This window comes from Telmatherina bonti (genome assembly GCF_933228915.1).
Source record: "Telmatherina bonti genome assembly, chromosome: 16".
Taxonomy (NCBI): domain Eukaryota; kingdom Metazoa; phylum Chordata; class Actinopteri; order Atheriniformes; family Telmatherinidae; genus Telmatherina; species Telmatherina bonti.
In genome coordinates, this window is record NC_136614.1 from 24,163,360 (window position 1) to 24,185,247 (window position 21,888).

At 37.7% G+C, this 21,888-nt stretch overlaps 3 protein-coding genes across 3 annotated transcripts; 1 reads left to right on the forward strand and 2 right to left on the reverse strand.

The window, feature by feature from the left end:
* Positions 1 to 1,051: 1,051 nt before the first annotated feature.
* Positions 1,052 to 6,774, reverse strand: ccnc (cyclin C). The gene is made up of 12 exons (XM_079255798.1): positions 6,653 to 6,774; positions 6,230 to 6,336; positions 5,984 to 6,068; positions 5,025 to 5,094; positions 4,781 to 4,832; positions 4,625 to 4,680; positions 3,415 to 3,450; positions 3,237 to 3,328; positions 3,083 to 3,150; positions 2,915 to 2,994; positions 1,785 to 1,903; positions 1,052 to 1,382 (listed from the first exon to the last, which is right to left on the reverse strand). The coding sequence occupies exons 1-12, from the start codon at positions 6,682 to 6,684 to the stop codon at positions 1,328 to 1,330; spliced, it is 852 nt and encodes a 283-aa protein (XP_079111924.1). The 5' UTR covers positions 6,685 to 6,774; the 3' UTR covers positions 1,052 to 1,327.
* Positions 6,775 to 7,640: 866 nt separating this feature from the next.
* ngs (notochord granular surface) lies at positions 7,641 to 12,622 on the forward strand (the record flags this gene model as incomplete). The annotated part of the gene is made up of 11 exons (XM_079255128.1): positions 7,641 to 7,840; positions 8,024 to 8,189; positions 8,392 to 8,541; positions 8,680 to 8,799; positions 8,918 to 9,013; positions 9,435 to 9,569; positions 9,709 to 9,819; positions 9,910 to 10,020; positions 11,829 to 11,953; positions 12,159 to 12,443; positions 12,529 to 12,622. The coding sequence occupies 11 exons, from the start codon at positions 7,641 to 7,643 to the stop codon at positions 12,620 to 12,622; spliced, it is 1,593 nt and encodes a 530-aa protein (XP_079111254.1).
* Positions 12,623 to 13,052: 430 nt separating this feature from the next.
* On the reverse strand, positions 13,053 to 20,417 carry pgm3 (phosphoglucomutase 3). Its single transcript, XM_079255495.1, has 13 exons — positions 20,377 to 20,417; positions 18,574 to 18,782; positions 18,188 to 18,372; positions 18,024 to 18,091; positions 17,789 to 17,922; positions 17,444 to 17,639; positions 15,291 to 15,448; positions 15,134 to 15,217; positions 14,948 to 15,046; positions 14,729 to 14,848; positions 14,510 to 14,632; positions 13,618 to 13,791; positions 13,053 to 13,495 (listed from the first exon to the last, which is right to left on the reverse strand). The coding sequence occupies exons 1-13, from the start codon at positions 20,378 to 20,380 to the stop codon at positions 13,406 to 13,408; spliced, it is 1,644 nt and encodes a 547-aa protein (XP_079111621.1). The 5' UTR covers positions 20,381 to 20,417; the 3' UTR covers positions 13,053 to 13,405.
* Between the last annotated feature and the right edge of the window lie 1,471 nt (positions 20,418 to 21,888).

The window sequence follows — 21,888 nt, forward strand, 5'->3', positions numbered from 1 at the left end:
AAAGAAAATACAAAATCATTAGATGCAAGTGCAACCAAGTAATTTAACAATCAGAGATTTTACAATTCACCTGAATGACACAGTGTGCTATTACGGGTATTTTGTGAGACTTTGAAGCACTTGTTTTTTTGTTTTTTCTTTTAAACAGTCACACATTTGGGGAAAAAAAAAAAGAAAACATTACATATATGCACAAACATACTGCTACAATTTGGTGCTTTATTAGCTGGGAAAGGGAAAATAAAAGTCAAGAGGAAACTGAAGACAAATCTGAAACCACTAATTTATATTTACTCAAAGGAAACATTTTTCAAAGGATTAAAAGCAAACATTTAATAAACAAAAGAACTCTTAATTGTACAGTTTTCTAAAAACTTATGCAGGATAAATGGCAAAATAATTCCACATTAAAATGAATTAGCTTTGCTGCAATGAAAAAATAAACAATGGTCTAAAAAAAACAAAAAAAAAAAACAAAAGCACAACCCTGGACACTTCTTAATTACAAATACAAAGCCAAACCATGATTTACATCAATTAAACAAAGAACAACACAAATAAATCAATTAAAAGCAAACAAAAATATGGCTATTTACAAGAGAGGAGGGAATGGGAGCTATGATTAAACGCTTGGTAGCCAGGTTTTACCTTGAAGAGGAGACTTATGGGACGTTTCCTGCCAAAGTGCTTTAATCAAGCAGCACGGTGCCTCTAGAGGGCAGGTGTCTCCCATCTTGTCACAGCAGACACAAAAATATCCAATCACAACCACTTGTGTCCCTTTTACAGAGAGCACGAAGTCAAACCCTGAGGAATCAAAGGCCAACTAGACAACCCACTCACATATCCTACACTCACACACACACACGCGCACAGTACTTGTGATCAAGTTTTCTCAAATCCCATAGAGCTTTGCATGAAATGATTCGCTTCTCTGGGCTATTCAAGGGTGTCAGGATCGCCACAATGAGTTATTTTGTTTTGCTTAATCTGTTTTCGCATTTACCCCCCCCCCCCCCCCTCTTCCTCATCCTCCCAGATGTTCCTCAGTTTTAGTTCATTTCAAGTTGAAATAGAGAGCTCCATCAAGACGATGCCATTGTGCTGTCACAGACTGGTTGCCATGGCTGCTTGTTTATTCCTTGGATCCATAATAATCAGAGAAGGGGAAGGTGAACACATTTAGTTCTCAGGTTGTTGGGAGTGTCCAATATTGATGAACAGACATCTTGATCAGCTTTCCCTCTCCCAGCTGTGTGACACCCAAGTTTCCATCCTGCTTTCAAAAGTTCCCATTATGGATTCCCATGGAAATGCAGACTCTGTGCTAAGACTGACTGTAGGAGTTGCTTTGGTTCCCATTGGAGCTCTGATCACTTTCACTGCAGACAGAGAATAATTACAGAGAACTGAGATGGAGTGAAAGTGCAGCATGTCAGCTTTCCCAGTGTTACCTTATTCCAGGCTGCAACATATCAACACTGACACTGTTACAGTAAAGCCACTGGCAAGAAATGCATCTAAGAAGTAACTTCTGTGAGCAAAGTGTTATGTTTTATTCCATATGTGAAATGTATTTTCTAACAAGCCTGTACAGTTTTCAGCAAGGAATTTCTCTTACTCAGTAATTAATCGTTAAAATAAGACTCACTCCTGTAGGTTTACCTTGTCATAACACCAATAAATCCAGCTTTGTGTTGAATAAATATTGCTTATTTGTATGTAAATACAGTATCCTCATATTTGCCCGTACTACGCACAATGAGAAACCCCGGCAGACATACCTGTTAGGAGGTGGTTTGGGTTTTGGCATCTTGTTAAGGACACCAGCTATCTCTTTTCTGTCATCAAAGTTTTTCCACTGGTCATAGAGCTTCAGAATGACGCGGATGATCTCCAGGATCTTTAAAAAAAAAAAAAAAAAAAGAAAAAAAAAAAAACACATACACATATAAACTCAAGTCAAATGATCAATCTATTCATTTCTAGGTTGGTTATAAGATGTATCACATTCAGAAGGGAAACCAAGAGATTTTTCTCCACAATGACACTCTCAGGCTCCTCCGTGGGATCGTGTGGCGCTCCCAGGTCAGAAGGAATATAGGGTCTTGTCATAACTGAGTGGGCTCAAAAAACCTGCAACGGGAGGCAACCAGGGGGTTTCCTACTCAGATACCTACACACCCTCAACAGCCTCCTGTAAATGTCAAGGAGCAACAGCTCAATTCCAATCTCAGCTCAGACATTTGGGTTCCTTACTGTAAATATTAATGTTTTAGTGTAATCATTCTCATGTGTAACTGTACACAGATACAGTGTTTGCTAAAACTCTGTTGAGCTGCAAGTCTGCTGAAACTCACAGCTGCTTAAAATCAAAGCTAAAACTTAAATATTTGTTGCTATTTTTTTTTTTTTAAATCAAAACAGCTGGTAATTCCCAAGTTTAATTTCTTTCATATTTATCATATTTTACCTAACCGTTGTCTTACTTTTTTTTTGTTTTAATTTTTTTTTTTTTTAAATCATACTCTTTAATGCATCCTCTGCATCCCACTGAAATGCTTTTAAGACTTGTGCAAAGCACTTTGAATAGTCTTATCCATAAAATGTGCTATGCAAATAAACTTACTTTGCCTCACTATGTGTTACATTCCTACTAAAAGTGACATCTCCCAATTTTTGTGTCATTCCAGGGCCTACACAATTAAGCTAGATGGTGACTACAAAATGCAATGGCAATCCATAAAGTATGCTAAAACTTGACACAAGCAAATAACACCAAAAATCAATATGAACAGCAGTTTACAGGGTGAACAGATTAATTGATGCAATACGAGGAACAACCAGATGGTTTAGTGTCCCAAAGTTAAATATTTCAGAATTTATTGTCAAGCTCTGAAACAGATAATCTTACTTTGTCCATGTCCACAGAGAGCTCTGCGAACCACTGCCTCGCATCTTTTTGCTGAACCACGCAGGCAACATGTAGACAAGCTGCAGGAACAACAGAATAACTGATTAAGTCACATTTAATTAAGTTGATCAACAGCTGTAATGAGAAAAGCAAGGAGACAACTCTCACCTAGGGCAATCATGAAGGGAGGGTAGAGCAGACACAGATCTGTCCTGTATGTGTCATTCACTATTCGCCTATTAAAGATAGATGAGTGTGAATGATGAGACCCATAACAACTTAATCAAATGTGGTTTTGGATGTACAGTGCACAGTATCATACCAGGCCAGGGGCAGAAGCATGTCCTCCTGTCCCATATCCTGCACGTACTGCAGCAGTGGTCTGTAGGGGTGGTACACAATCAGGCAGCAGTCCTGAAACATGAAATCCATCCGTGATAAGTCATCCAGACAACAACCCAACTTTAAGTCTAAAAATGGGCATTTTGTTCTCTGCTCACCATCAACTCCAAAAGATAGAATTCACATTCTAATATCTGTGAAATCAGGAGGAGAAATCAGAAGTGAGTTCAGTATGAAACGCACAAACTATTTCAACAACTGTTAAAGAAAAGAGAAGGTGCAAATGGTACAGTAAAAAATAAATAAATTAAATAAATATTTACACAACAAAACCCTGTAAGATTGGGAATTCCTGCATTTAGAACTTCTTCTATTTTATACCATGCAGCACAGTTCATTACTTTTATGGTCTTCTATTCCCCAAAGTAATCCTATCCATCAGATTATTTTAATGTTTCATGTAAACGTTGCATTCAGTTAATTTGTGCTTCAGGCTTCAGTGTTAGGACTTGAGGAAAATGTCTCAATATTTTTAAACTGCTACCTAGAATTAATTGATTTTAACTTTATTGTTATTGACCTCACAGACACCAGGCCTATTGTTGTGGCCCTTGTCTGTCCCCACACCACCATCATCACTCTCTTTTACTATGTCTGCAATGTGGACAAGAAAAATAATGTTTATGAGTTACAGCCCTTTGCTAACTCCTTCTCTGCTGTGTGAACCACTCCCTCCTTTTGTCGCTCCGTGGTGGACCTCCGTAATTAATAGTTTTGCACAGCAGTGTGTCAGAGCAGACGTGGTGACGTTCTGGCAGCTCTGTGGCAATGAGTACATGATGGGGATAAAGGTAAATTAAATGCTTGGAACGCACTGAGAGAGGCAGCACAGAAGAGGTGCGTGGATCTTTGCACATCACACAAAGCCATATCCCACACCAACAAAGTTTTTGTCACAAGAGTGCAAACATTAGCCAAGGAATCTTGCATACTGATAGACACTAATGTGGCAACACAGTGTAAGGGGCTCTTAGTAAGCTGTAATTCATCACAGTACATAAATAACTCTGCAGAGGAAGCAGTGTCATGCCTGGCTTACGTCATCTCTTGGCATGTGTTTTCTTAAGAGGTTTAAATTAGTGAATTTTATTTGTGATATAATTTAGCATAATTTACCCAATTTGAGTGTAAAGATGAAAATTTTCTCTGTTTAGTCAATCCATGTCACTAAACTCAAACATATCTCGTGTGCAACTCGTATACTGATATGAGGCTCGACAATCCTTCCAAGACAAACACACATTTACTTCACTCTCTGTGTATGCAGCAAGGGATGAATTATAAGCCGTAATAAAAAGATGTACTTACATGATTCATTCTGTAAGGAAACTCCTTTGGAAAGGCATAGGAAAATCTTGTTTTCACTGTTTAAGAAAAACAGGACATCAACATACACCCTCTGCTGCAAGAGAAGCTCAACAACTAAGCTTTGGAAACTAAATGTGTTACTGAGTGATCACTTACATACAGATGTTGCTGCAGAAATCAGCCTAGTGTTTGACACCACACCAAATTCCTGAAGTAACAAAGCATTGACTTAGATCAGACATAAACTGCAGCTAAATATTTTTAAAAATGAATGTGAACAAACAGGAAATCTGAAAGTGCTGATTTAAGAGAAAAGTGCAAAAATACAAAGTTTTGCCGATCATTGCAAAGCTGGAAAGCTAAAATATGCTAGATCACAATTATGTACAAAATTCCTTACCTCAACTTTTGAAGCTAAGAAAACACAAGTAGGAGCCATGAGCACTGGATCTATACTCTTGAGAGAATATCTGCAAACCAAAAAACACAATACAAGCTTTTTGTAAATAATGCTAACAATGTAGTTCTAAGTGACGTAAACAAGAAGGTACAATAACCATAAAAAAGCAAAAGTGTGAGCTTGGCTACAGTTCAAAATAACAATTAAGAAAAACACTCCCAAGCAGACAAATTTTATATTTCCAATTTCGTCTGACAAGGTTATGATACACAACTACGGCAGTTTAGCAGCACTTATATACAAAACTATCAATTAGGCCGTTTATCGAGCCATTTAAATATTATTTAATTATTAAGCTATGTTTTTAACAAAACTATATTCCTCCACCCTAACTTTAGATTTGAGTTTTATGTAAATGTTCTCCTTGAGATGTGTTCTAAATTAAATTAAATTAAATGAAAAAAATTAATATTAGTATTTTTCATTCATTTAATTTGGGACTGAATCCCAAACTATTTTATCAGCAGAGAACAATTTCTTTTACTTGAGCCACAACCCCTCATGATTACCAAACAGCTATAAAAGCATTTGTGGGTTCTTTAAACCATATTCAACAACTTAAAAAACTATATTTTCTTTTATAATAATAATTTTTAAAAAAAACAACCTTTTATGAAAATTTATGTTAAATTTTTTTAAATTCTTTTTAAGAAGTAGACTTATATTTCAGACAACAGAATAAGGAAAATACAGTGCTTCTTTTCTTTTTAGCAAACTTCCTTTTAAGACTGCTTAGATAAGTAGGGTTTTCTAACCAAGCATACTGGTCAGATGGCTTTATTTCAATTCAATTTCTTCCCTGTGACCACAATGGATAGCAAAATCAACAACCAAATCAGTGTTCCCAGAATCTTATCAATTCACCCCATCACCAGCAGTGAACTGGCAGAGCTCCTCACCTGGCATAAAAGCGTTTAAAGTACACAGTTGCAGTTGCAATGACCTGCTGCCGCAACTTCAGGTGTTCACCCAAAGATTGGATTACTGAAAGATAGAAAAATACTGAAGTTACGCGAAATTGTACTCAGAGAAGTTAGAAACGCATGAAATAAACAGAACTGACAAAAATTGCAACCACATCATATATTAGCAACACTTACAGACTTATAGTTATTAAATGAGTCAAATACATATTCATATCATACCGTTGGCGAAAAATATCTGCAGCTTCCAGTACTCCTCTTCTGTGAGGAATTTCAGGTCTTTCTGGCGTTCTTTCATAAGGTCTTGTTTATCCAGAACCCACTGCAGACTTTTACACAAATGAGATCAACATTACTAAAACGCAGACTTGTCAAACTACGATCAACTGAGCTCATATACAAAACAAGAACACGTTCGCCACCTGTAGTGCTGCCACAAAAAATATAAAGGGAAATTGGCTACGTTTGAAGGTGCTTTTCATCTTAAATTACTTTTCTTTGTCTTTATTTAATAAACTATGTTATATATCAGCAAGAGTTACGGAAAAATGCTATCTTTGCTAAATACACAGCTAGGCCTCACAACAGAGACGCTCGCTTACAGCATAAAGAAATAATATATACAGCAAAATTAAATAAACTTACTAATGAGAACTCTGCCAAAAGTTCCCTGCCATGTTACAGCAGTTGAGGAAGCAAAGTACACTTTAAATTTATATTATTTGCCTACAAAGAAACAGATAGTACAGGGATGTAGTTATGCTAGCTAAAGCTAGAGTAACACCAAAAACCTTCCGGAACACTTGAAATAAAGTTCCGGAATCCATGTACCGCCCTGAAATTCTAATTATAAATAAATGAATAAATAAATAAATAAATGAATGAATGAATGAATGAATGAATGAATAAATAAATAAATAAATAAATAAATAAATAAATAAATAAATAAATAAATGAATGAATGAATGAATGAATGAATGAATGAATGAATGAATGAATGAATAAATAAATAAACAAGAGACATACCTTTAAGTAAGAAAAGCATTAGAAAACTATTGGAGAATATATATAATCTCTTTTTTTTTGTTTCCTTGAAGTTTAATGATATTGACCAAATGTTGAACATCCAAAAGTTTTTAACATTTTAAAGACACATTAAGGAAAACAAAGACGATTGTGAAATTCTAAAGTAATTTAGCCTAAAATGCAATAGAATCTTTTTTTCTCTTTGAATTTCACACAGTAAGCAAGTTTTCAGATTAGACTAGATTTAGTTATCCAATAGATTAAGTTATCTATTCTAAAAATGCCATGCAATTTGGATTAGTATCTAACTTCTTCCAAGTAACTAAATTAAACTAACATGACAGGTATGTCAGTATGACAATTCATCATCTGGAAAGCACAGTGTTATTCTTTCATCAGTCTATAGGCTGTATGAATTATTTGACATGACATTGATAAATGTTTGTTGGGGCATTCACCCATGGGTTGGGAGGGTTCAACATTCCTAGTAGTGTTAAGGGAAGGGCTAAGAACGGTATAAAGAACCCACCACCACATGCAGAAAAAAAGAGTGAGAGACTTGTTTCCAATCTTCAACTGCAGTTACATCAGTTTATGAACCAACAACATGAGCCAAAGTCCTGAGAGAATGTCATCTTATCGCCGCCGTTTTGAGGGCACGGATGCAGCCACTTTTGCATGCCATCTCCGTGTGTCTAGTCCATCCACCACCCGAAGGGAGACCAGGCCCCGCTCAGCCAGCTTCACCCGTGGTGGTGGCTGGAAGATGATGGGGCAAAAGGCCCTCATCAAACCTCGCCTGACCAGGTGAGTCACCAATGTAGCAGTTCAGATCCAGCTCCTACTTTATTAACATCTGATTTCAACAGAAAATGTCATTGACCATTTCAAGTTTTCATTAAAAGCTAAATTGTCTCCTCTTGCTAAAGCAAAATCACAGATGTATGACATTACTAAGCATCTGTTGGATCATCTGTTCTGCTCCTGCAGCAGTGTGAGTATGGGAGCTCTCTGCTTGGGTGTGTCTACGGGAGTTGGAGCAAATCTGGACCTGGATGTGGCTGCAGCAGAGAACCAGGCCTTTAAGTTCACCCGCACCAATGAAAGGCAGGAGATGGTTGTTCTCAATGACCGCCTGGCAGTGTATATTGAAAAGGCAAGAGTAAATCCATCTATGGATTGATTTTTTTTATCAAAAAGCATAAAAGCATATATGCTCTTGTTTTTTCATGCTCATATCATAATGACTTAATTTAGTTTGTTTACATCCATAACTTTTGACCTTGAATGGTGAAGCATATCCTAAGATTTTGACACTTTTATCTAACCAGGCCTGTTAACCCCTTATCTTTCTGTAGGTGCGAACACTGGAATCAAAAAACAAGTGTCTGGAGGCTGAGATTGAATCTTTAAAAAACTCCTATGACAGAACATCAGGTCTCAGGCAGCTGTATGCATCTCAGCTGAAGGAACTCAAAAGGGAAGCAGAGCAAATGAGAGAGCAGAGGGTAAGAAAGGGGCTGCATCTTACAATGTATTTAGGCAGCAGCAAATTTAATTAGGAATTTCAGAAGTTATGTGTTGTTTTTTTTTCAGACTCTTACCTGTTGCGTTAAACAAACACTTTGGCCATTCTGTTCTTACAGGATTTGTCTTTGGCAGCAAAAGAGGGGATTGCAGGCCAACTGGACATGTTTAAGGCCAAATATGACGAAGTGCTGGAGGCAAGAAAGCAGACGGAGCTTGACATTGAGGCTCTACGTCCTGTAAGATGCACAGAAATGCCTTTTTACAACTCTGTATTGAACTGTAACTTAAAATATGTTTTATCTTTTTTATTGTAATGGTTTTCATTTCTCACACCTGGTATGTCTGTGTCCTCAGGATGTAGACAAAGCAACTTCAGCCCGAATTAAACTGGAGAAGCAGCTGGAAAACTTGGAGGCTGAACTGACCTTCCTGCAGAGAGTTCACAAGGAGGTAACATATATGTCTGCCTGTCTAGTGAATACTGCATGAGTCAGTGACTTATGGCTTACATACCATTCATTTTATCATTAATGTTGTAATGGGCTGGTATTAGTGCTTTGAGTGGTTATTCTTAAATATGGACCCTTTTGATTGATGGAGTGAGTAAAACCATTATGTGGCCATCATCAGTCTGGTGTGAAAGGCTCATTCAAGGGGCAAGTTGTGGCTAAGTCAGAGGAGTGGCATAAACTTCACTCCATATAACTTGACCTATACACCAGAAAGAATACAGTTTAGTGTACTTCTGAGGATCAACACCTGATCAAACATTTAACAGCAGAAGAAATAAGATTTTGTAATGATGTTGTGTTTTAATACCCCTTTTCTCAACAAGAAATTTGGCTTCTGTTTGTTTGTGATCTGCTGAAAGGAAATCGAGGAGCTGATGCAACAGATCTATTCAGCAGCCTCCAAGACAGACTTGACATTTGGCCTCCCAGATATCTCCTCTGCTCTCACACAGATTCAGTCTCAGTATGACAGCATCGCCGCTAAAAATCTACAGGTCTGTGCAGCTATGGAGCTCAAGTTTAATCTGCCTGTTATTTTGAGATTTCTCTGTGCATAAGTAGCAGAAAACATGTGAGACTTTAAAAAGTAATTGTGGTTTAAAGCAAGCATTGCTTACACTTATTCTTGTCTAGGAAATGGATGATTGGTACAGAACCAAGTTTCAGGACCTGAATGATGCCTCCACCAAGCATGCTCAAAGTGTTCGAGGGATGAGAGAGGAAATCGCTAGTTACAGGAAGGAAGTGAGTGTGATTTTTTATTATCCTGTTATGTGGTTAATTATTCTACTTATTGGCATAAAAATAATGCATGTTATGGTTGTACATTTTTAGATCATGAACAAGGAGCATGACTTAGAGTCACTAAAGACAAGAAACGAGTATTTGGAGGCTCGCATCCGTGACGTAGTGGAGAAATACAAGATGGAGGAGGAGGACTTGCAGGTAACTGCCAAAGCTACTTAGTTTAAAAACAATTCATGACAACTAGAATACAACTATTTACAAATCAATCAAGACTTTATGTTTCACTGAATGCAATATAAAAAATGGAAACTCTTTAAATTATCTGCTTATTTTAAAACTGGAGCAGCAACTCGAGTGAAACAAACCAAAAAGAGGCCACTGAGGACCGGAAAGGTTTTAAAAGAAGAAGAAGAAAATAAAACATACAGCAACAAATAAGGACAGGACTGAATATTAAAAGAGTGTCTGAGATGGCTGAATCTGTCCAAAGTAAACAATGGGAGGCCCAATGGTTTAACATTTAACTAAAGGATTTTCTTAGTATAAGAATGCTAAAATATAAGAATCTGAGGTAATCTTTTTACACGGAAGACAATAAACTGTTGCCTAAAAGGGTTTAAACTTGTTGTCGGGTAAAATGGCAAACACAACCATGCGCACATATACAGTAAGTCACTTCGTGGGCTACAAAAAACCTGCCTGAAAACCTTTGTGAACACATTTTGATGCTTCATCCACAAATGCAAGTAAAGACTTTACTGAACCTTCAAGAATAAGTTAGGAAAAAAAACAAAAACAGACACCAGTCTTGACTGAAAATAAGACTGTTTCATTATCTAAATTATCTATATAAAATGAATACAAGAAAAAGCAATTTGAAAAACAGCTAATAGAAAAGCTGTCTCTAAATATCTCCAAAACAGATCCAGAAAGGCTAAACACAGCCTTCCCTCTGAAGAATAAAAAATAATTTGTGGCCACTTGTACAAGCTGTACTGGTCAGGGGCCATCTAAAGCATAAATAGTACTATTTTCATTTGCAAGGGAAGGTCATCTTATTTCACCAAGACATTACAAATTAGATTCAGCACGAATTACAACACTAAAGAGTCTAGATATTAAACTTTCTTTGCTTTAATCCTTATCTATTCATTCATTTTCTGAACCACTTAGTCCAATTAAGTGTTGCAGGGAACCTGGAGCCTATCCCAGCAATCAAGAGGCGGGATAAACCCTGGACAGGTCGCCAGTCCATCCCAGAGCCAACACAGAGGGATAAACAGCCATTTACACTCAACAGTCAATCCTATTATAATTTATCAGTTAACCTTACATCCATGTCAGTTCGCATGAGAACACACGCATACACAGGGAGGACATGCACACCCTACAGAGAGAGGCCACTGTTCAAAACCTCCTCCCAGCCGAGTCTCAAACCAGCAACCTTCTTGCACTGAGGCCGCAGAGCGAATCATTCTGCCACTGTCCAGCTCATCCAGATCAACCAACCAGTAAAAACATTTGCTGCATTGTGAGAAATAAAATAACAGAAAAGAACCAAATGGTGATATTTTATTAAACATTTTGCTTTCAAGAGAAACCGTTCTTCTTCCTTGTTTTGAGATTATGGTAAAAGAAAAAAAAAAAATCCTGTGCCAACTATTTTAAAAGCGATGCTGGAATAAAATAAAATATTCTTACAAAGGACAGATTTGTAATATTTAAAAAATGTATCTATATTATTTCAATTCAATATAAGCTCAAAGGATTCTCAAATGACTTCTTTGCTTATTTACATTTTATACAGCATCATGTTTTTGTTTCTTTAAAAATAAAAACATGCTTGCTAAAACAATATGTAGCTTTCTACATGAAGAATATGTAAAGATTGTATACATTGTAAAGCTTGAAATATGAATAAAACTTTGTTAAAAAAATCCAAATAAATAAAAACAACATTACAATGAAAGATACAGATGCAAACTTATTCTAATCTATTACAACAGGAGCATTCAGAAGCACTTAACATGGATCTGAGGCTCACCAAGGAAAAGACTGCTCTGCTGATGCGGGAATATCAAGAACTTCTCAATGCTAAAATGGCACTGGAGATAGAGATCACCACCTACAGGTGAACCGAGCTTTCACCTATTCAAGGTTTTATGAGAGAAGTTTGGTCCCGGAGAGGATCCTCATGCCATCTCTGTATACATCAGACAGTAAAAACATGGTGGAGGCTTAACAGTACTGTGTATTTCTCTTGCATCAGTAATTCTTTACTCTCTGCAAATCATACATAGCTGATATTTGTTTTAACTTATTTCCACTTTGTTCAGGAAACTGATAGAGGGGGAAGACAGCCGTCTCAGCACCATGGTTAGAAACCTGTCACTGACCGGTGCCCCTCCCCTTCCTCATTGTGGGCTTACGAGCTCGCTCTCAGCCTCAGATAGCTACCAGATTTTGAAGCTTGATGGGGTCCCTGGTGAGACAAACAAAGGTATGGCTGAAAAGGCTCCAGCTGCAGACTTAGTGGAGGTGATTTCATTAGAAACCCAGACTGATGGCAACTCCGAGCAGCAAGCATCCGAGGTGTCTGAGAGGAAAACGGTCCTGATCAGGTAGATGGTGACTTTACGTAGATTATGTAAGAAGAATTTTATTTCCCGTCTCAAAAATACTTAACCTGATCTTTCATTTTCCCAGAACAGTTAAAACAAATGACGACACTTATGTGAGCAACACACAGCAGCGCACCATCACCATCTCTGGAGCAGCTGAAGAAACAGAAGGAGAGTAAACTTTTTCCTGAAACTTTAAAATGCCTTTCAGTTGCAGCAAGAGGAGCACAAACTTGTGCTTAGACAGTATGTATGCTGTTATTCTGCTCTGCCTACTCTTAACCAATGCTTCTTTAATCATCCTGTGTAACGGGGGATTGTGTTTGACAGTGATGAAATAAACATAAGCAAGCATAGTTATTGTTTTCATTTAATGAAGTACCATGAGCATAATTTCACCAATTATATTTAGAAAAATGCCCACTCATTTCTACATTTTTTCAAAATTAAAGCAAACATCTGATTTCATGGCTTTGAAAAGAAATCATTAACAGCACCAGGTCAATATATATATATATATATATATATATATATATATATATATATATATATATATATATATATATATATATAAACTAGACTTCATTAAAAATTTGATTGATAACCTTATGAAAACCTTATAAAAATACTACAGACAAGCAATGATTTAATGACGTTTTCCATGTATACAGTACAGTAGTTCACGACACAGAATTATGCGCATGCCAAACTTCTTGATTTAAAATTACTTCCTGTTTTTGTCTTTTCTTTTAGTGTTTATCTTATAATCACAGTCATAAAGAAGTGCATAATGGAGTACCAGCTGCAGTTAAAGTAATTTGGACCCTCCCTGTAAACAAAAAGAGAAAAAGAAAGACATTCAGGATAAATTGCTGCCTTCAAAGTTATCAGTTTGTTTTCAAAAACCATTGACTGCTTAGCACTGTTTTTTTTTTTTTTTCTTCCAGTCTGTGAATGTGCTTCTAGTGCAATGGTTTGGGTTCATCTCCCACCCCCCCTGCCAGGCGATACACCGCTAGGCTGACTTCATGTGCCAGAGCATCTGCGTTCTCCTAAAATGGAAAAACACCACAAAGAGCCATAAAATTATCCACAATACAATCCACGTTACTTGTGCTTTCAAAGTGAAACAAGCACGAAAGTCAGATATTTGGGAAAAAAAAAAAAATCTCACCTGTGTGTCTGCCTCTGCATAAACTCTCACCACGTCCTCAGTGCCGGATGGCCTCACAAAGGAACGGCCCTGTTTATACTTCTTTACCAAAGTGTCAATGGTGTCCTGCAGCCCTGCTGGACTCACTGCTCGTCTTTCAGCATCTGTTGTGTCGATCACCCTGCGGTCTGAAACCTGGGAGAAAAAAACCAAAAAAAAAAAAACCCCCAGCTCAAACTCATGTACAGCTGTTTGTACCTCCTTACGCACATTTCATTACTGTGTGTTAATGTGGTGCCATTGTGCTGTTGTAAAAACTTTAAAAGAGCTTAAAGTTCTAATGACACCAAACATGTCTAAAAGCCCATTTATGCTGGACAGAAAAAACAAATATCCAGACAGACGGACAGTTTCATCCTTCTCCTTGTTATGCATGTATTTTGGTCCTTTTTCAAGGGTCTTAGTTATCTGTCAGAAAACAGAGCAGTAGCAGTGGAAAACACAGAATGTTGAGTTGTATAGCTGACCAATGAAAGAAGCAAACCAGAAAACAAGATGGACAGGAAGAAGACAACGCAGTAACTCTCAAATGAAGCACTGGAAGAGGTACAGAAGGAGCTGAGAACAGCTAAAAAACTTCATGGTTTTATTCTTTCACATATTCTGGTGTTTTTGGATGTCTACAGTGTTACAGGGGTGCATTACCGCCACCAGCCGGTGTCTGAACGTGGAAACAAACTATGAAATTTGCACTGGCCACTAGTGGATGGACTGAATTAATGCAAAGGAAACATGAAGGCAGCAACTTTTGACAATGTCTGAACAAAAATCCCCATTATATTGATTTTATTTATATTTATACATCAAGGCAAACTATCTGAAACACAATACTTTGCAATATGACTATGTTTACCTTGACTTTAAGCTGCCTGTTTGGCAGGTCGCTGTAGATGGCATCCCACTGCTGCAATGTCATCCCCTTAATGGCTAATATGGCTTCAATCAGCAGCATGTCAGAAATGGCATCTCCTACTGTCTTTAAAGGAAACAAGGAAGGAAATACATCAACTGCAGCTCCAGTTTTTGCAAAATATTTCAGAACAGACAAAAGTTCACGAGTGTGTGTTTATACCTGATTGATGACTGTGATTGTGCTCTGCAGCAAGATAGCTGCTTTCTTCCTTTCATCCTTGATGCTTGAGTCTTCTGCAAGTTTCTGGATCATTTCCTCAGCTGCCTTACTAAACAACACCTGACCACAACGCAAAAACTCTCATGGCACCAGCCACACAACAGTATGAAGACAGAAAATCTTGGACTTTATGGTGGTTACAAATGTACGTTTACTTACTGTCCCATGGCCATTTGCCTCAAAGTACACACCAATATCAAACTCCAAGGCAGCATGATGCAGATGTTTTACTCCAGTCTTGGTGCACTTCACTGTTACCTAGGTGACATCAAAATCTTTAAAAATGAACTATTCTGCATCAGTACAGTAACAACAGGACTGGACTTTGTGTGCGCGTTCTCTCACCTTCATTGTGTCCTCCAGGTAGCGTGTTGAGCTTCCATTTGCATAAGCAGTTTGAACCACCGCTATCTTCAAGTCTAGACCAGCCTGTGAGTGCAAAGAGGAGCTACTTAGCCAGGGTGTGCTTCTCTGTTGGTAATGTTTGTATTCGAGAGTATACCTGATTTATCAGCTGTTTCAGGTAAGTGCAGATGAGAGTAGCGATCTTGTCTCCATCCAGCAGGTGGAAACATCTCTGAGAGTCAATGTAGTAATAAACTATCCTGTCAGCATCACCGTCGAAGGAACAGCAACGACCTCCTGGATTAATCTCAAGTCCTTCACGGAGAGAAGAGTGAGATGTTAGATGGAGGTGGTAAACTAAAAACTAGAATGCAAAACTCATCAGATGCTACTGAGACAAATACAGACAAGGTATAGCATTTCACTGACTTAGAGGCAGTCTTTGAAATATAAAAAAAAAAAAAACAAGGTTGGGGCACTTGGTTCCCTTTGGTCTGTTTTTATTTACTCTGTCTACTCAACAATTACAGTTTGTTAAAATTACAGGTAATTACTGAGTCTACACCAGTATGTTGGCCCTTTAATTTAGTCATAGTGGACTATGCTAAAGAACTAGCTGAAATGGACAGATGTGTTTTGAGATAGTGACATTAAAGCTCTATTTCAGCTGTCACTTGGATCCTTTTCAGTTCTTCTTCAAGGATTAGGAAACCATTTCATTAATAATGCAAAATATAGGCCTCTACTTTACCAAGAAGTCTGAAAAACAGGACTATGGCCAACACAGAGACCAAAGTACAGGGATTGGTAATGGACAGAGTGTTAAAAAATAAAGACAGCCCAGTGCATCACCCAAATTTCTTAATCTTCATTTTTTGCTCTTTATTTCTTTTGGCAGCATCTTGTTTTGTGATAAAATTCATCAGTGTGGGTGTTGCTTCAGCTAATTTCAACCAGTCCCCAAAAAACTTATCTTGATGGGTTTTTGAAGGACTGGACATAAGGTGGTCTACACGGGTTACTAGGGGAGGGAAAATTGTATCCAGAGGACTTTTTTGCTTCACAATTTAAAATAGATTTTTTGTTTTAAAAAAAATCAATTTTTTCTCCAAATAAATAAAAATAATCCATTGTAATTTTTTTGGGTAATTTTTCTTGTTTTTATTGATCTTTTACTAGTCTTCTTGGGCATTGTAGCAGCAGAATGATGGTCTAGCTACTGTGTTGTTTTTTTCCTCATTGAAATCAAGAAAAATTACGAGCAAAAAAAAAAAAGTTTTATACATTTTATTTTGTTTTTAATCTACAAAAATCAGCAATATTGAAGAATTGTGAAAATCACAATTTTGATTGAATCGGCACCCAAAAAATCAGAATCGAATTGAATCGGGACAAAAGCATATCGTCACAGCCCTACTGGTTACACAAAAAAAACCAACTATTTCTGCTTATGAGTATGATAGATGGTTAACTTATAAGCAAATGCAAACAAGGCTAAGCATTTCTGCACCATCTTCTTGCACTGAAGCAAAATTTTATATGTGCAACTTCTTGTCTCTGCTGCACTGGTGACCATATAAAGCCTTTTCATTGGTCATGTACACACTTAAGCAGAAACATTCAAAAGATTAAAAAGCTTTAAAGGGGTAGAGCATACCCTCGTCTTGCTGGTAACTGTGCTTGCGGACACATATTTATGGATGTGAACTTATCTGACATCGATTCCTTTGTTTCCGATTTATAGACTTAATTAGAGCTTTTGAGAAACAAATCGCTGCAACGGGATGGATTTGAGCTTTTAATGGCTGTAAAACACAGACCAGACTATTTTTTTACCTGCTAATCCTTATCTTGTGAGAGACTGAAGCTCAAATCGTGGCAAAAGCAACTTGCAGTGGCAATTCCAGCAGCTGCCAGAGCCTGCAAGAGCTGCACTAACCGCTCAACTTGATACATTTCAGGGCCACCTTGTTCTTCCAGCATTGCATTATGTAGCAGAGAGGATTCTGGAGAGGAAATTTCCTCCACCATTGTGTTGCGTTGGTGCTTTGGGAATTTACATCACTTTAACATTTTGACGAGCTGCTAACTGCCATTTAATAAGTTCAGCCTCTATATTTACAATCCACCCATTCTCTGCCCTCGATCAGCCCCTACATCTGCAGTTTCTGGCACTTTTTCAAAGTTTGGAAGTGGGTAGAGTTAAACAAAATGTTGAGGGCGTAGTTACACTTTAAGTATTAGCATTTGTTACAGCAGTTCTCCAATAACAGTCTCAATCTCTAATAAATAGGTGTCTAGCAACCACACCTGCTGGAGGTTTTTGCTGCACTTTGACAAAGTCGGCTCCACACTGGAAGTTTAGCTTTCCTTTGCTGCCGTCATTGAAAATGGAAATTTGCAAGTGCTTCTTAAGGTGGCTTTCCATCTCTTGCACCTTCAGAGCTCCAATACCATTAGCACCATCTACACAAAGATGCTTCTGGTCATCTGTACGGTTGGATGCCTAGCAGAAGGAAAAAGATGGGTGGGAAGGAGAAACGAGTCACATTAGTATGAGAGGATGTAAAGTGGTAAAAAAAAAAAAACATACACCAATGTAGACATAAGAGTGAATGCAGGTTCAAGAACATGCAACACACCCTGCTCTCTTACATGCTTAGTGAGCTGATGAAAAGCTGTGCAGAGTTTGCTGTAATATCCATCCATTGTGGCTTCTCCATATTTACCCTGTGTGTTTTGACAGCAAACCATGTAGTGAAGCTGCGGGGTGGTCACCAGGCCGTAGTCTGATAGGACAGACAGTGTTGAGAGGCAGACAGACAGCAAGAAGATACAACAACAGTGAAGAAGTTTTGTTTTGTTTTTGTTTTTTTTTAGTAAACACTACCTTTGCTTTGCCCATCAAGGGCTTTAACTCCATCCAGTACTGACTGAGAGAGGCTGGCACTGCTGCTCCTGCACACATATACCACATTCACAATGACATCCACAGAAAAAAAACATTGAGGTTTAATCAACTGATGTACTTTCCTCTTAGTGCGTTTTATATACCTGGTGTCTTTTCCCACAAATATTCTGGCCTCCTGGCTCATGTCTATGGCCTCCTTCTCCGTTACATCCTTCAAAGCTGTGAGCAAATCTTCCTGCTCAGAATTGGCCAACTGGGTCGCGTAGCCCTCCCATGCTGGTGTCACCATCTCCCCCATCGGATCAATCAGCTTCACCCCATTGTCTTCCTACAAATCAAGTGGAAACAAAAGGATGGACTGAAAGAGTCCTGTAATAATCACAATGCATTTGAAACTTAAAGGCTTAATAAAAAGAATGATCCGTGAGACAAAGTAAAGAAGAAGATGTGAAACCTACAAAATTTAAATAAAGAATATTAAAATAAAACAAATATTATGGGGTCACATACAGATTAAAGAGAGCCTGACCTCTGGGTTATGTGATGCAGTCACCATGACTCCAATAGTAGCTTTGGTCTTCTTGGAACGGAGCGTGGCCAGCAAGCCCATTCTGAACATGATGTGGTCCAGCTGTTTAGCATTGGTCCTAAAGCCAGATGTGCCATACTCCAAAATCAATCCTGCAGGCTTAGGGTGCAGATGGGACTGCTTTAGTACCTCCTCAAAGTGGGCAGTCACTGAAACACATACCAAAGACATCAGTCAGTGGTGGAAAAAGTATCCAGGACCTTCTAAGAAAATTATGTAAATTGTAAGCCTGGGGGGTGTAAATGATTGATAGGGAAAATGTGAGTTGTTGCAGGAAAACAGCAATAAAATGTGTGGATTTGAATTTCTTTTAACCTGACAATGGGATTAAATTAATACCGGAGTAGATTTGCAACAACTGGATAACATTTGTGCGTTTATTCTGCACTTTGGAAACTGGGTAGCCAACTGGTGGACTAATAGAAGATGCAACCCTAAACTAAAACATCACTTCCAGAGAAAAACACAGTTCCAACTAATGAAGACAGCTGCTGGAGACATAGGAGTACATTCATTTGTTGATGTGACCTCAGTACAGTCTAACAATCATGGCAGAATATCAGCTTAAAACCAAAGATTTTTGTCCTTATTTATCATTTAAATTTTCTTTTTCAAAGCCTTATTCCAGCAAACAATACAGAGATCCTGCAGACAAAATTTAAGGAATAAAAATAACTACAGTGAAGAAAACCAAAACCAGCAAGTTGTAATATAACAGCCTAAAATCTGTGCAAAGGTGTTGCTCGTGTAAGTGTTTAGTTGAGAAAGGCTAAAATATGAAAAATAAATCACATACATTCTGCTTTAGATATGAAATCTTAGGGTTTTTTTTCCCGTTTTTTTAAACCAAAAAAACAAAAAACAAAACAAAACAAAACAAAAACAAACAAACAAACAAAAAAAAAAAAAACACTAAAGCTTTGAAATAAAAATGGAGGAACCAGGATGTCACCGTCAAATCATCAGATTTAAGTACAAAACTGACAAATAATGAAAACTGCGACTCAGTTAGCTCCTGAATATCAGTGCTAAGAATATACTAAGCTCCTTTAGTAAATACTGGAATAAAACCATTTAGAAGAGGACGGTGTCTTAAACACTTTCAGTATTGCAAGAGGGCAAAGTGTGCAGTTAACTGCACCAGTAATTTGTGACTAACAGCGGAGATAAGCTAAATAAACCTAATCTTATCATATGAATTAAGGATTGGGTACACTCCATTTCCACCCCTGCGTCAGCAGCAGGCACTGCGAGTAGGTGGAGACTACAAAGACGCTGGGCCACCCGGGCGTACTCAGACTGAAACCCCAACTCAATAATGTGGCTAATACAAACGCAATAAACGTATTCTAATGCAAAAATAATAACGTCATATGAAATTCATAAATGAAATGCACGTATCTGTTGAATGTCTTTATTTCATGCCAAGTATTTGAGACAGTAAACCAACCCTGAACTCTCTGATAGATACCCCTTGTTTAAAGTAAAACCATGTTCCTACAAGCACGTTTCTTCCTCCAATCAACAGATGCACTTCTAACGAGTTGCTAGTCTTTTAATCACATCGTCCAGCTTTGCCAAAGAAAAACATAAACTTTGAGTTTTGAATTTTTCTAAAGAAAGTAAAATAAGTGGCAGAAGCAGAAAACCAAATACGTGCTTACAGAGCCTAAACGCAGAGGATAGTACGTTCAAAGCAAAGCGGACTCAGTTGAAACATTTTGTTATCTTCTATTCACTTACTCATCGATATTTTCCTGAGCTTCAGGGTGGTTGCAGCAGCTTCCTGCTTCTCGTACCGATGACAGCGTGGCTGTCAATGGTTGTCACCTGATGCCAGTCACGCCCCCTTCTTCTTCTTCTTTGGTATTTCACCTTCGCTTCCTCATAAAATGATGCATTGCTGCCCCCTGCTGCCCTGCAGAGGGCAAGTGGCACTGGGGCAGGGATTCCTTTTCCTTCCCATTTATCTGATGTAGCTTATGAATATTCACATATTTGCATGGACTTCTTTCTCTCTTTCCCTGCTTTGGCTTTTAAAAGCATGCCTATCAGGCAGCAAGTTACATTTTATTGAGACATCTCTGTCTCAAATGTAATCTTTTATCATAACAAATTTTATTTTCACCTGAACTGGAAGAAAATGTCATGTTTACCCAAAAACATGTTAACGGATGAGGTGAACACAGAGACACTAACCCTAACATCATCCTAGGAATTCTTCAAGCATGAAAATGACCCTTAATTTGAAGGTGAAACTTGTGTCTTGGGACTTGGCATTTTGGAGAGACATTCTTTTGTGATGACTGAGCTCAATGTTGAAGTTTAATTAGCATAGCATTGTACCGGGAAGATTTTAATGAGCTGTTTTCTAATAATCTTTCTTACCACTGTGACAATCTGACACAATCTGACACTGTTATCTGACATGAAAAAGGAAGAAAAGGAAGGAAGAAATAGCCATGAGGAAGAGAAAAGAAGAAACGGCAACACCGAAAACTACCGAACAATCTAAGTCAGGGGGTTTCCAGTTCCTGAGGACCTGCACATTTTTAGATGTTTCCCTGCCCTGATCCCACTGATCATTTGATCTTCAAATGGTTATCTTAAATAGTGTGTTTGAATAATTTAATTCAGGTGTGCTGCAGTAGGAAACATCCAAAACCTGCACGATAGTGGCCCTCAATGACTGACTTTGGACACCCCTGCTGTCATTTCATAGAAATAGTGAAGAAAAAAAAAAGATCTTTTGACTGGACCAAGAAGAAACATTCAGTTAGTATTGACTGCTAATACTGAGTGTTAATATGTTAGAATCGATCCATTTAATGACCAAAAACTTGTTATTGTAACTTACGTTTCAGTCAATGATCCCAAACATACAACAAAATATCATAAATCATGAAAAAACAACTAAGAAGTTGCTCAAATTTTTACACAAATTATTGTAGGTCACAGTGCTGTTGTAGGCTATTCAAGAGTTTGCTATTTCAAATTAAAAGCTTGTAAAATAAATTAAAAAAAAAAAACAACAAAAAAAAAACAACTAAACGACATAATTTAAGTGATTTAGCATTTTCCTGAAAAAGGCCCCAGATAAAACTATTACATAACCCATTCCCTTCATATTTTATGACATAGGCCTACCTTGCGATTTCTGTTGTTATAACTTGTTACTAGCTGTATCCTGTTTTTCTTATCACCGGATGATGACACCCCTGAGTTGCCTACGTAAGACTACGAGGGCGTCACGTG